General features: G+C 40.0%; 2 protein-coding genes across 6 annotated transcripts in view; both read right to left on the bottom strand.

Annotated features, from left to right (window-relative positions):
- Positions 1–11,085, bottom strand: part of sh3gl2a (SH3 domain containing GRB2 like 2a, endophilin A1) — a 37,175-nt gene extending 26,090 nt beyond the window's left edge. For all 5 annotated transcript variants that reach the window (XR_013283848.1, XR_013283847.1, XM_077523626.1 and 2 more), the window contains exon 1: positions 10,888–11,085. Coding sequence is in view for 3 of the 5 variants with exons in the window: in XM_077523626.1 (XP_077379752.1) it covers positions 10,888–10,932 (45 nt within the window). In the remaining 2 variants the exon portion in view is untranslated. The remainder of the gene's footprint in view (positions 1–10,887) is intronic.
- Positions 11,086–12,564: 1,479 nt separating this feature from the next.
- The window catches only part of cntln (centlein, centrosomal protein), a 127,676-nt gene continuing 126,337 nt past the window's right edge, over positions 12,565–13,903 (bottom strand). Inside the window, exon 27 of the mRNA XM_077523623.1 lies at positions 12,565–12,968. The gene's annotated coding sequence lies outside the window, so the exon portion shown is untranslated. The remainder of the gene's footprint in view (positions 12,969–13,903) is intronic.

A 13,903-nucleotide genomic window follows, 5' to 3' on the forward strand; every position in this document is an offset into this window, starting at 1 on the left:
TGTTGTGTTTGTGAGTCGGATCTTCACTGGCCTCAATCGGATGAGCTAATTATGGATAAAGTCCAATTTTTTTTGCTTCATTCAACAACTGGCGAATGACATCAGCCACAGATTCGTTCATGCCAGCCATGAGTCGGTTACCTGTTTCAAGGTATACCACGGTTTTAAAATGTCACAATTTCAAGCCACGATATACTGTAAGGTACACCAATAAAATGTAGCTCAAGTTTCGAATATTACACATTTCATGTGCTAAAAAGTTTCTCCCATTTAAGTCCTGTGTGGAAATTAGCACAAGCTAACTGCTAACTAGCACAAAAAAGTCAAGTCAAGTCAAGTCAAGTCATCTTTATTTATATAGCACTTTCAAACCATCTTTCTAGCACAATGAGCTGTCAGAGATCATCAGGTGTACCGCAGGGAATACATTAATGATCCCATTTCAACTTAATCGGCCCAAAAATGATCTATTTACAACAAGCAATGTATTTTTGTCCAACTATTTATGCCGGCAAAGTTTGGTGCTCTTCCACAAGATGAAAGAAGGTAAATGAAAGGTTGGAGACACTCGTTTAGTGTACGTGGGTCCAATTTTGGGCCAATCACTATAGTTATGAGTCCGTCTTTTAACTATTTCACTCCCAGCCATTTTCACTGAAACAATCCCGGCTGTTTGGACTGATTTTGCAAGGCCCACAGAATATTATGTTCTAGTGCTATAAAAATATGGACACCTACTAAAAGAAAGATTAAGACTCTCTTGTCATCAGGAAAAAAAACAAAACAAAACACTGGGGTAAAAAAAAAGCTTGTTGGAACATGGCCCTGGCTGATCTCTTATACTCTTCTGCCACCTGATGGCCGTTTTTTGTAATACTACCATTGCTTTAAGAGACTTATTCAGGTCAGAAGCTATATTAAAGCCTTCTGTTTGCTATAGCATAAAAAAACATTAAAAAACAACAACAACAAAAACGTATAAATACGTTTTTGGGAGTGAATGAGTTAAAGGCTCCATGAAAACGGCCAAACAAAATCCAACCAAAATGGCTGACTTTGTGTGTCTGTTTGAGCATGGCGTCTGGAGACTTGTTTTTACGTACCAAATTTCATTTTTGCTAAATGAAACTTGCTTTGAGGACTAAATTTTCAAAAACTAAAATTCTTGAAAGTTTTCTAGGACAAGTCTGTCTTTGAAGGGCCCCTGTAAATACAGCGTTCGAACAAAAAGGCTGACTTCCTATATGTATTTTTGGGCATGGCTTCTTCAGACATATTTGTGGGTTTACGCATGATAGCTAGCTACCAAATTTCATTTTGCTAGTGTGAAACTAGCTTTGCAAATTGCTCTTGCTAAGCTAATTTGACCCTCCAGTGTCCATTTCCAACCAAAAATGGCCGAACTCCGAGCCACACCAAGTCCTTAAGTTCCCGACCTCCGCTTGACCGTCTGTTGAACTTCCATCCTGCCGATATTCACCTGCAAGCTCTCCGCAGGTTATAAACGCCCCACACGCGCATAATGACATATAGCCATATATGGTCGTGGCCTTCAGCAACGCACTCGGCCAATCAAGAAGAGTGAATGAGCATTGGCCAAAGTGACAAGCGGCCTCCGTTCAATTAGGAAATGATGACACCAGTGACCTCAGGGGGATTAATGATGAGTGTGCGGGTCCTTAAGAGCGTGCCGAAACCTCGGATGTCCTCTCACGTCCTCCGGCGACAAGGGCACAATTATGTAAAACCACTTTTTTAATTTTTTTTATTTTTATTTTTTTATTTATTGGTATAGTTGGCTCTCTGGAGTGCCTGGCCACCCAACAAAAATGTTTTTTTGTTAGAGGACTACAGTAACTATCGTCACTTAACTCATTCAAACCCATAAACGTATAAATATGTTTTTCAATACTTTGTCCTTCACTCCCAAAAACGTATATATACTGTACGTTTTTTTTCTTTTCTTTTTTTTAATGCAAGAGCATACAGAAGGCTTTGATACAGCTTCTGACATGAAGAGGTGGCTTAAAGCCATGGTAGTTATTATATTAAAAAAAAAACGGCCAGCAGGTGGCAGCAGAGTATAAGAGATCAACCCCAATGTCTTCAACAGGTTTGTTAATAATGATGAAACGTAGCTATATTCTAATGCTAACAGCTGCAAAATGGAAACAGATACAAACATACTTTCTTATTTTTTTTTTAACTGATGATAGAAGAGATGCTAATCTCTCTTTTGGTAGGTTCCATGTTTTTATACCAATAGAAGAGAATATTTTTGTGGACCTTGGAAAATCCGTCAAAATCCAGTTAAACAGCCGGGAGCTTCAGTGGAAATATCATACACATAAAAAAAAGCAGTTTCTGATTTCTTTGAACAAGTTGCAAGTGCAAGTGATGATGATGATGAACAATTCTCTGTTGTTTCCTACAAGAAAAGCTGTCTGGTCTGGACCGAGCTCATCTAAAGGGAACTGACGCAATGTGTAAAAGTGTGCTGCGGTCTGACGAGTCCACATTTCCAATTGTTTTGTGAAATCATACACATTGTGCCCACACTGTCGTTCCATTTCTATTTCATAGCCGCTAATTACGAAAACAAACCGGACCTGAACACATCCCAAGAATTTCCCTTTCAGATCCTCCAATCCACTCTTCTCCGCAGAAGTGGACGCCCCGGAATGTTCCACGCGCTGAATAAAACATCAGCCATGGCCTGAATACTGATGCACTGCGAGAGGAGAAGGACGAACTGCACATCCTCGCCTCATCTTCACTCGGCAAACAACGCGCCATTTCCTTTTTGGCGTCATAAATGAAGCGAGCTCAGCGGCTCTCCCATTGCGACCGGCTAAAAATAGGCTCGTTACAGACAGCGGCCGTCTGCTATTAACCCCCAGGAGACAAATATGACGCCAGGGAGAGACACGACCTTGCACGTGGGGCTTTTTAACTCATTTGGATGCGCAGGCAGAAAACGGCAAGCGAGGGAAGACCATTTTTCAATGGAAGTGGCTCAGCTGAGTCTCAACTGAGGCAAGCACGAAAGGGGGAGGGGCCAAACTAGAAAAACACATCAGGCTTCATTCAAAATTCAGCCCCTGAACAGTGTTTCACTTAACCAGATGCAATTTGGTAGGCACTTCACAAAAAAAAAAAGTCTATATAACCCATGCCCGAAGAGACACAGGAAGTCAGACATTTTGGTTTGAAATTTACGAAAGGTCTTCAAAAGTGGACTTGTCCAAAAGAACTGTGAAGAATTTGTAAAGTTTTTTAAAATTCAGCCCCCAGAGTGTTTCAGTTAACAACATGAAATTTGGTAGGCATGCTTCTCATGGGTAGACCCACAAAAAAGTCTCAAGAACACATCTCAGAAAAGACAGGAAGTGTGCCATTTTGGTTTGAAGTGAGCATTTCAAAGGATCCTGCAAAGACAGATTGGTCTGAAAAACTAAGAAGAATGTGAGATTTTTTTGAAAATTCAGCCCCAAAAGCTGTTTTCACTTAGCAACATGGAATTTGGTAGGCATGTCTCTCATGGGTAGACCCACAAAAAAGTCTTAAGAATACATCCGAGAAAAGGCACAGGAAGTGTGCCATTTTGGTTTGAAGTGAGCATTTCAAAGGATCCTGCAAAGACAGATTGGTCTGAAAAACTAAGAAGAATGTGAGATTTTTTTGAAAATTCAGCCCCAAAAGCTGTTTTCACTTAGCAACATGGAATTTGGTAGGCATGTCTCTCATGGGTAGACCCACAAAAAAGTCTTAAGAATACATCCGAGAAAAGGCACAGGAAGTGTGCCATTTTGGTTTGAAGTGAGCATATCAAGGGATCCTTCAAAGACAAACTGGTCTGAGAAATTGAGAGGAATTTGAGATTTTTTGAAAATTCAGCCCCCAAAATCCGTTTCACTTAGCAACATGAAATTTGGTAGGCATGTCTATATTGAATAAACCCACAAAAGTCTTAAGAGTCAATGCCCAAAAAGAAACAGGATGTCTGCCATTTTGGTTTAAAGCTGTAAGGGTCTTCATCCTTCGAAGACCGACTTGTCAAAGAGAACCATGCAGAATTTTAGTTGTTGAAAATGCACCCCAGAAAAATGGCGCCGTAAAGTGGTGCAGTATTGATCGGTTAGCAGTAACAGCAGCACACTGTCTCAACAAGGCTTTCAATCAACATCCTGACTGATGCATCTTTGTCCAAAAAAAAACACCAGAGGGGAAAAGTCATAAGTCAAATTGAAGATTTTACTGTGGTCAAAAAAGGGAAGCAGAAACTTTTTTTTTTCAAAGCACGCTAGAAGGTAAATCACAAAGAGGAGTACAAAAAGTGCTGCAGGTGCAAGTAGCTGGAGATGAAAGCATGGATGGGACATGTACTGCTCGACCGAAACCATTTCGCTATCATGTAACAACATGGTGTGTCTGTAGGAGAGAGAGAGAGAGAGAGAGAGAGAGAGAGAGAGAGAGAGAGAGAGAGAGAGAGAGAGAGAGAGAGAGAGAGAGAGAGCGAGCGAGCAAGGGGGACATTCGCGAGAGGAGTTTGTGTCCTCTGACATTTCAGCACCGAAGACGTGATTAACTTGATCATTTACATGACATGACCGCAATGAAAGCACTTTGTATTCGCTCACACAAGACTGCAATGAAAGCGTCATGACAAGTTGTACGGACATTAACGGAAAAGAACGGCCAGACTAAAAAGACATCTTTCAGACTGCCATACTCTGTCATGTATATTTTATTTTTAAAACAATGATGATTATTCAAGCCTTTTAATGCTGTTTTTTTTTATTTTTATTTTAACTAAGAATAGTTGTTAGGGTTATCATGTATATATTATTCCATATTTACTCTGTCATTAAATAGAATTAATTGTAAAGCATGTATTCAACATTTCGCTATCTGGTTGGAGCTGCTGCAAGTGTATTCAACTTCAAGAAATCTGTTCTGAGTGGAATGTGGGAAAGAAGAACTTTAGTCCAGGACAGTAAACAACCTTCAAAGACTAGTGATTGTGGAAGTTTTATGGTTAAAGGATGTCTCCTGTGTTTATGACTGCTGTATTTGTTTGTCACATTGCTGCTATTTCCCCCAACTCCTTTAGAAGCAAGCGTGTGATCTTTTGCGGGTTTTTTTTTTTAGTCGAATCCCAAATAAAAGAGAAGTATGAAATTGTGTCAGAAGGGCATGGGAGCATGTTCACGTCTCCTCGCGAGTCAGCAAATTCAAAATCCTTGTCTCCTCATCCTTGTGTCTTCTCATTCTTTCTTCTGTGTATTTTTAAATGTTACGGGTGTAGACTTGACAATAGTGCTCTATAATATTAGAAGTTATATAAAAAAAAAATACAGTAATGACCTACTTAAATACAATTAAAAAATTTACTAACGCGTTTTTGTCGCACTTTCGCCTCCATTTTATTTTAGCATTCAGCTAACAGAGGTGTTTGCTTCAAAACCACAACTGGGGCTGTGAAAAATTCGGCTAACTCGGTTAGCCACATAAATTGTGCAAATGCCTCAAAACTATCATTAATAATTGTAAAAGCATATTTGTGATGCTGGATGAATTTTTTATTTATTTTTTTTTAAATCATGAGCGAATGTAGCTAATCCACTGTACAGCTAATTTAGCTAATGTAGCTAATGCACTGTACAGCTAATTTAGCGAATCTAGCTAATGCACTATACAGCTAATTTAGCTAATGTAGCTAACGCACTGTACAGCTAATTTAGCTAATGTAGCTAACGCACTATACAGCTAATTTAGCTAATGTAGCTAATGCACTGTACCCTACCATTGCTAGCTTGAATGCGTCTATGGGGTTTGCCCGTTTCTTGCCTCTCACAAAATGCAGCCTCATGTTGATGCTGTTGTAGGATTACTCATGATGGTATAATCGATAAAAAAAACAAAACAAAAAAAAAACGTTTGTGACAGCCCTATGTTTTGTTTGACAGTCACGTAAACCAGCAGAAATCCTCTCTGAATCCCCCCCCCCAATCACTCTATCGCCAGCTCCTCAGGAACTAACACCGATCCCCTACACCCCCCAAAACCTCCCTTTATCCTCCTCCTCACAATCCCCCTATCCCTCCCCCCATCTACTATCTCCCAGCTGGATGGACTTTACATTGTACTGCAGTGCTCCTCGCCGAGCATCCAGGCGGCATGAGTCACTCGCTCGCAATCTGCTGCCCCTCGAGAACGCCCCCCCCCCCTCTCCCCCCCTCGCCACATACCTGTCAACTACTCCACTTCCACATCCGTCCTGCCAAACAATCACTTTTAATGGACGAATGGGAGCCCGCAAGCTATGCCATCAATTCACAACAGCGTTGGACACACGCACACCTTGACAATGAGCGCGTATTAGTATGCCGCTCGCGCACACACAATGGCCCAACTAGGAAAATAAAGGACTCCACTTGCACGCCGCACTGAAAAACTGCAGCTCCGTGCAAAAAACAACAACAAAAAAACACACACATTAGAAGGAAGTGAAGCGTTGTCGCAAAGCAACGTTTGCTCTGTAATGAGGTAAAGTTAACCCACTACAAAACAAAACCTCACGCACACTTTTCTTAGCTTCTACTTGTGATAAATTAATTCGCTTAGTGAAAGACTGCAGTTTGCTCTTCCTTCGCTTCTTTTTGCAAAATGGCCGCAGCGTCCTTGAGTCCCCGAGAGAGCCGTCTTGGCGTGATGTAAACGAGGAGGAGGTGGAGGTGAACGTGTTCCTCGCTTCGACGTGCTATATCTGACAGAGCGACTTGACGCAAAGCTACCACCGAGCTAGTTAGCGACGAGCAGACGCGCGGTGATAGGGTCACTGCAGCGGTTTTTTTTTCGGACGGGCCATCTGTTCCCGGCGAGGCGTAAGCCAATTTCCGTGTGGCTCTCGTAAGTTTTATTGTAAGATGTGCTGCTTTGTGGGTGCAGTGGAAGATTTAAATGAATTAAAAAGAAAAGAAAACAAACACAAACAAAAAATCCCTCAGAAACATCCATTCATCATTTTGTTTAGACTTTTCTTTGTTTTTCAATTATGATTATTTTTTAAATTAATTAATTAGCCACGCCCATCCACACATAGCTACACCAAAGCCGCCTCTCCGCAGATTTACGTTGCGAGCAGCGCCGTCTTTGGCTCCCTCTTCTTAGAATTAGCCAAAGTAAAATCAAAGGCCTCATGCCTGAGGACTCTCAACTCTCAAGATGACAATTACAAAATCATGAAAAGACTAAAATGACTAAATACAACCCCCCCCACTCCTGCTGTATTCTCCACTGACGCGACCCGTCAACGAGGCCAAACGACCTGAACGGGAATCAATGGCAATGATTTTCACATCAGTAAGACAAAGCAGCCTGGCTTTCCATTTGATTAGCTAACATGGAAGACATCTTAAGTATTGCTACGAATCAATCACAACTCTTCAGATGAGCTAAAAATGTTGGATATGAAGTCAAATGATGAGCAGTGGAGTCATGAGCCATTAGTGCAGATATACATCGGATCCCGCTAAGCCTGCCGCCGTGTCTCTTGACCATCACATATTTGTCTTGTTCGTGTGTGTGTGTAGTCTGCGTACGTCTGGACACTGGATTAAAGGGTCATGGCAGGAAACAGGGGGCTCAAGGGGGTCTTTTGCGTAATTGCCGTTAGTTAGACAGATGGATGGATAGATGAGTAGATGACACTATAGCTAGCTAGATTGACCGACCGACCAGTGGACAGATAGCTAGCCAGCTAGCTAGATTGGACAGATAGCTAAATCAATCAATCCATCATCCATCCATCCATCAATCAATCAGTGGACAGCTAGCTAGCCAGTTAGCTAGATGGATAAATGGCAGACCAGCGACCAGCTAGCTTGCCAGCTAGCTAGTTAGACAGACAGATAGATAAACTGATTGAGAGACTACTATGTAGCTAGCTAGCTAGATGGACAGATAGCTAGATCAATCAATCAATCAATCAATCAATCAATCAATCAATCAATCAGTGGAAAGCTAGCTAGCCAGCTAGCTAGATGGCAGACCAGCGACCAGCTAACTAGTTAGACAGACAGATAGAGAAACTGATTGAGAGACCACTATGTAGCTAGCTAGCTAGCTAGAAGAAATGATATCTGGACAGCAAGGTAGGTGACAGGCGCGGCCTTCATATAAGAATGATTGATAGATTATAAATGGCTTGATTGACAGATGGGTGGGTGTAAAGTGGATATAAAAAAAAAAATCCACACAGCACTGTTCAAATGCCAGTTTTTTTGTGATATATAAAGAGCCCAAGCAAGTAAAATAAAATAGCCACGATAATGTAGTTGCACAAGTGTGCACCCCCCAATAACTGGGGATGTATCTGTGTTCAGAATTAACAGGAGTCACACCTGCGAATATCGAAAGTGCTCTCCGATTAAATGTCCTATTAGCCGTTTCCTGACGTTTGTTGCTTTCTTGCAGAAGCCTAAAGGTTTTGTTTTTACACCCACTGCTATTTGGAACAGTTCCTAATTCCCTCCACCTTGACGAAGGCCCCAGTTCCATCTGAAGAAAAACAGCCTCAAAGCATGCCGGTGTTCTTTTGGTGATGAGCAGTGTTGTGTTGGCGCCAAACAAACCTTTAGGGATTACGTACAAAAACTTTGTGTCATTGGACCAAAAACACAACACATTTTCCCTACATGAGTTTGGTAAATTTTGATTTTGAAGTTGCGGGCAAACGAAAGTTGGAATGTTTTATTACTTTTACCATTTACAGTGGTTAACTTCTTTCTATGAAGGATGTGACATTATGTCTTCTTCATCTTTAAACAAAAATCACTCTTTTAGCAACTTTGTATTACATACTACTTGACCACTTTTTATTTTATTTGATTTATATTTAATAGTTAAACCTTGTTGAAATGTGACTTAAAACATCCCCTGTGCAATTATTAAATAAAGATTTCACATGTCGAGCGTGTGACGGGCAATAATAAGCACAATGCTGATCCACAGTGCCTCATACAATTATAACCTTACGTACACTCTCTCACAGACGGGCGGCGCACGAGTCCTTGAGAAGTGCAGCCAATGGACGACAATAAAACAATGGCCCTCCAACGCCTTGATCCGAGTCCAGCGCGCTGCAATGAGCTGCTGATTAACAAACTCGCCGACAAGAGCGGCTTTTTCTCTCCTTCCTATTTAACGGCTCCCGTCGTTGAACGCGTCCGGTAATGATGTTGTTTTAAGTGCTATTTGCTTTAAATCACCTATACGAGCCTCTCAGTGGCGCATAAACAACAACATAAATGACTCACAAGCAGACAAGAGCGCCAACAAGATGATCATGGCGGAAATTAAGCTCCGACCTTTGAAAATTTCATCGTGTTCAGCGTGTGGATGATTGCAAAAGGGCAGGTATGACTTGACTTCACCTTCATGACTACTAGGGCCGGGTCTATAATATTTCGATATATCGATATCGAATCGATAGCCCAATATTGATTCATAAACCATGAATCGATACTTTTAATACATTTTTTCCCCCCGTATACTAATGTGCCAAATAGGGCCTGACCGATTAATCGGCCGCTCATTATAATTGGCCGATTATTGGCCTTCAAACATCGGCCAAAACAATCGGCCAATTAAGGTGAATGGCCGATTATTTTCTCCTTAAAATGTTATCGAAGAAATCTGAAGTTTCCGACCCTGTGAAAATTCCCTGAATGCACCATTTTGCTTGCGTAGCATTAGCAACTAGCAAGTGTGTAGCGCTTGTTAGCTTACTGTTTCACTCTTTACTCTCTATTTAATAATATTACTTATCGTCCATGGGCCGATTACTCGTTTGACTTTAAAAAGTCAAGGTTTCAGTAACCATCAATACTTGCTGTCAACAGTAAAGAGCTCTTCTCTTTTTTGAGTGGCTGTTCAGTAAATGAGCTGCCTCTGAAGTTCACTGCCTTCAAATGACTTTTTTCCTCCCCTTCTTGGTGGTAATTAATTAGAGCGGGAGTACGATGAGATACTGCAAAAGATGCTTTTTTTCCCCTCTGATTAATGTATAAAGTAAAAAAAAAAGAAAAAAGTGCCAGTTGGTACCAGTTAGCCTCAAGGACAGCATGAGTAGCCCATGCATCTGTTCTAAAAATAGCACATCAGTGATGGAACACAAAACAGAAGAATGTTAAGAAATATATATATGTATATATCATAGTTTAACTAAACATGCTACAGTTTGTTCTGTACAAAATATTCTCTATTTTGTTTCAAATTGAAATGTATTGCTGCTGTTTTTATTCATGCAAATATTAAAAAAATTATATTATATTTAAACTACAATATTTCTGGGTGCTCTACATTTGTTTTAACAATTTTTGTTTCCGTTTTTTGGGTGTCTGTAATGAATAAATATAATTTTAGTGAGTAAAAAAAAAAAACTATTTGCATTGGATTCCCATACTATGACAATAAAAGCTATTATGATGATGAATATCGGAGGTGTGCCTAATGAAGTGTCCGTCGTCCTATAAATGCTTAGAGGGCGCTCAGGTCATGGCGTGCCGCAGCTGAGAGGAGGAGAGGATTTCCGGCCAGTCGCACTTAACGATTGCATAACACCCCATCGCGCGCGCGCACAATAATAATAATAATAAATAAATAAAAACCGTTATTCGGCTGCTTTTACGCGCCAAGCCCAACGTCACGTGATGCAGAATGTCATCTGAAGGGTAGGATGGAAGGCTGGAATTTCACTTATGATGAAGGTGCTGCGGCACAAGCAAAGCCTCCACCCTCAATAAACACACACAATAAATGATATATTTTCAAATCATAATCATAAAACCGCGTGACATTCCGCCGCAGGACGTTCTCACTTACCTGAGTGGCCTTGTGGAATTGCTTCTTGAGGCCCGCTACAGACATGCTGGCAGACGGTTGAGGGTTCACAAGCGAATAATTGGAATTAATAATCGGGATTACGATGCACGGTGGTCTTGGGAAGTGAGTAGTGGCTCTGCCGCGCGCTATCCTCGCTACGTCTTCACTTTGCGGGGGTCTCGATGGGCTCTCCTCGGAAAGCCGATTGGGCACCGGGGGAGCACGTGACCACGCGCCGGTTGACGTCACAGACGGCAACTCCGCCTCCCCCCCTGCTAACAGGACTCCTGCGAAGAATCAGAAGGCATGTTAAAAATCTAGTTATGGCCCCCTAAAATAAATAAATAAATGTTCTTTTTTTTTCAAGTGCTAAGACTCATTACTTTACTGTTAATGTGGGATAGATAAAGGTGGTGGTTTGAACAGCTAATTTCTTGGTTTTAAATCCCATATTAACGCATACATACTACAAGTCACGTGATCCTTGCATGGGTTAAATGGAAGGACGGCGAGGCGGACACGACTTCCGGTGTGCCTATACACGTTCGTAAAGATGATATTTACACCCACATATATGTATAAAGGTAAACAATGAGCAGTTTTGAATGAGCTTTGATCCACATATTTTATTTTATGTTGTAGTAGTGCAGCATGCGTGAGTGACACAGATGGCTTTAAACGAGGCGGCGACGTCTTGTGCGCGAGCAGCGCCATCGTGTGGAACATAATGAGAATGCATGCCATATATTATTATTTTTTTAAATATCATGACGCACTATACTGCAATGTACTTTGCTGCCATCTGGTGTTGAAAAAATGACAGCACTAAAAATATAATTATAGACAAAAAAATAAAAAAATAAAAAAAATAATGAAACAATTGCACACCCTTGTGTCTTTGTGGAAAAGAAGAGGATATTTTAATGAGAAATTAAATTGAATTAGGCAAAAAGAGAAGACATGGCCTGAGGCTAATAAAGCTATCAGACATAAAGGACACGCCCAGATCAATTCGTTCCAGGTCACAAACAATAACTATCTGAAAAGATGATGACAATGAGAGTGTCATGATTACATACAAAATAAAATGATATGCATTAGTTGTTACACATATTAGATTTTAAAAAATATTTAAATTAATTGTTATGGTCTTGTAATGGAGAAGACTAATAATTATGATGTGTCCATGAAGAAAAACAACACATTGTGCTTTTTACGCCACAATTGAACAAAAACAGAACATTAAAAATGTGTAAATTATATTTATATTAATAATACTTATTAGAATAAACTAGTGGAGGTAATAAAAAAAAAAAAAGTGTTGTATTATATTTTTCCCTGTTTGAGTAAAAATATCAGGACATTTGAAGTGTCAACATTACATTAAGAAAAAATAAAACCAAATAATTTTAAATAACTATTCATTTAATACTAAAGCTAAAATGTTTCTAGGAAAAAGTCTTAAAAACTCAATCTTTGTCATCAAATACGTATTATGAAAAGTGAGCTTTTTACTTTCTAAATTAGCCTAATATTAAATTCACATTAAAATCAGACCAATAAATAAAGAAGTGATTTTCATTTATTATTGAAATAAGCACCTTACAATGTCACAATCAGATGCATGTGCTTTTTTTTTTTTTTGAATTGTGACCATAAAATCTCGCTGATTTTGACACGTTCCTGTGAAACTGCCTCCTTTGTAACTGAACATGACGCAGTTCTGCCCTCTAGTGGAGACAAGGCTGCACTGCCACTTCTACCATCGACTCGATTAGACTTTTCCCATTAAAATGAACGCAAATGCCATTAACGTATACAAACACTGTAGTTATTGGACAAAGCACTGTACAGTAATCATATTTTTTTGACCACACAACCTACTCCAATATGGCCGTTCCTCCGTTCAAACATGCTAATGTACCTGCACTATACTCTAATTGGTCCCAGTGATGCTGGCCTGCTCCACCTGTGCTCACAGGGGTGAGGCCGGGCCAGGGTGGGGGGGTCTGCAGTGCGGCGCTACCTACCAGGCGTTCATATTATGCATACAAACACGTCTTTGTTGTCGGCCACTGCAACTGGAGGCAGACGGAGAACAAGAATAAAAGAAGAAGAAGAAAAAGAAATAAATAAAGGAAGTGTGTGTTACTTGCTTGACTTCATTAGCGAGATCACCTGAGGTGGGCTTGCACGTTAGGGGGTGTTATGGTGGGCAGAAGATCATCAAATGTTTGCAAGGGGCACGTGTTGTCAATAAATTAAAAGTGGTCGCTGATTTATATGTTGTTTATTTTAGACTACTCCCTTAACTTAGCCGTTCAGCCCATTAGCTTAATGCTAATGCTAATTAGAGTCCAAGTTGCGGTTCTTTCACCCTTTAAGCAATGGGTTGAACATTTTTATTTTTTTTTCGTGGGGGGGGTCGTTACAGGAATGGATTAATGACATTCGAAGTGATAATTTTGTCATCGACACATTTTCACCAGACTAAAACCCTCATTAATAAACAATAACGGAAATTTACTTCACTTTATAAAAACTGGACTAAAATCTGTGAATAAAGCGAGACGAAAATTCTGTGATTTTGTAAAATCATTGAAGAGACTGTCATGTGACACAGTGACACACCCCCTTTCAAATCTGCAGCTAGCTTAACGCTACAACCATAATGTTAATCCTACTGCTAACTAATGTATGGCTAACTTATTAGCTCGTAGCGTTGAGCCATAGTAGCCACTTGTTGATATACTGTAATTGTGTGTCAGGTTGTTTTTCATCAAAAAGATGAGAGAATTTTACATGAAATAGTTTTAGATCCCAAATGTTCAACAAAAAAAATGACAAAAAAATATTATTATTTTGTCCGGACTAAAACTAGACTAAAATGTTGACAGATTTTGTTGACTAAAACTAGACAAAATTATTTATTTTTCTTGGACTAAAATGCTAGATTTATAGTTAACTAAAAATGGACTAAATAAAAACAGGATGAGGTTGACTAACTTAAAAACTC

This window comes from Festucalex cinctus, chromosome 6 (genome assembly GCF_051991245.1).
Source record: "Festucalex cinctus isolate MCC-2025b chromosome 6, RoL_Fcin_1.0, whole genome shotgun sequence".
Classification (NCBI taxonomy): domain Eukaryota; kingdom Metazoa; phylum Chordata; class Actinopteri; order Syngnathiformes; family Syngnathidae; genus Festucalex; species Festucalex cinctus.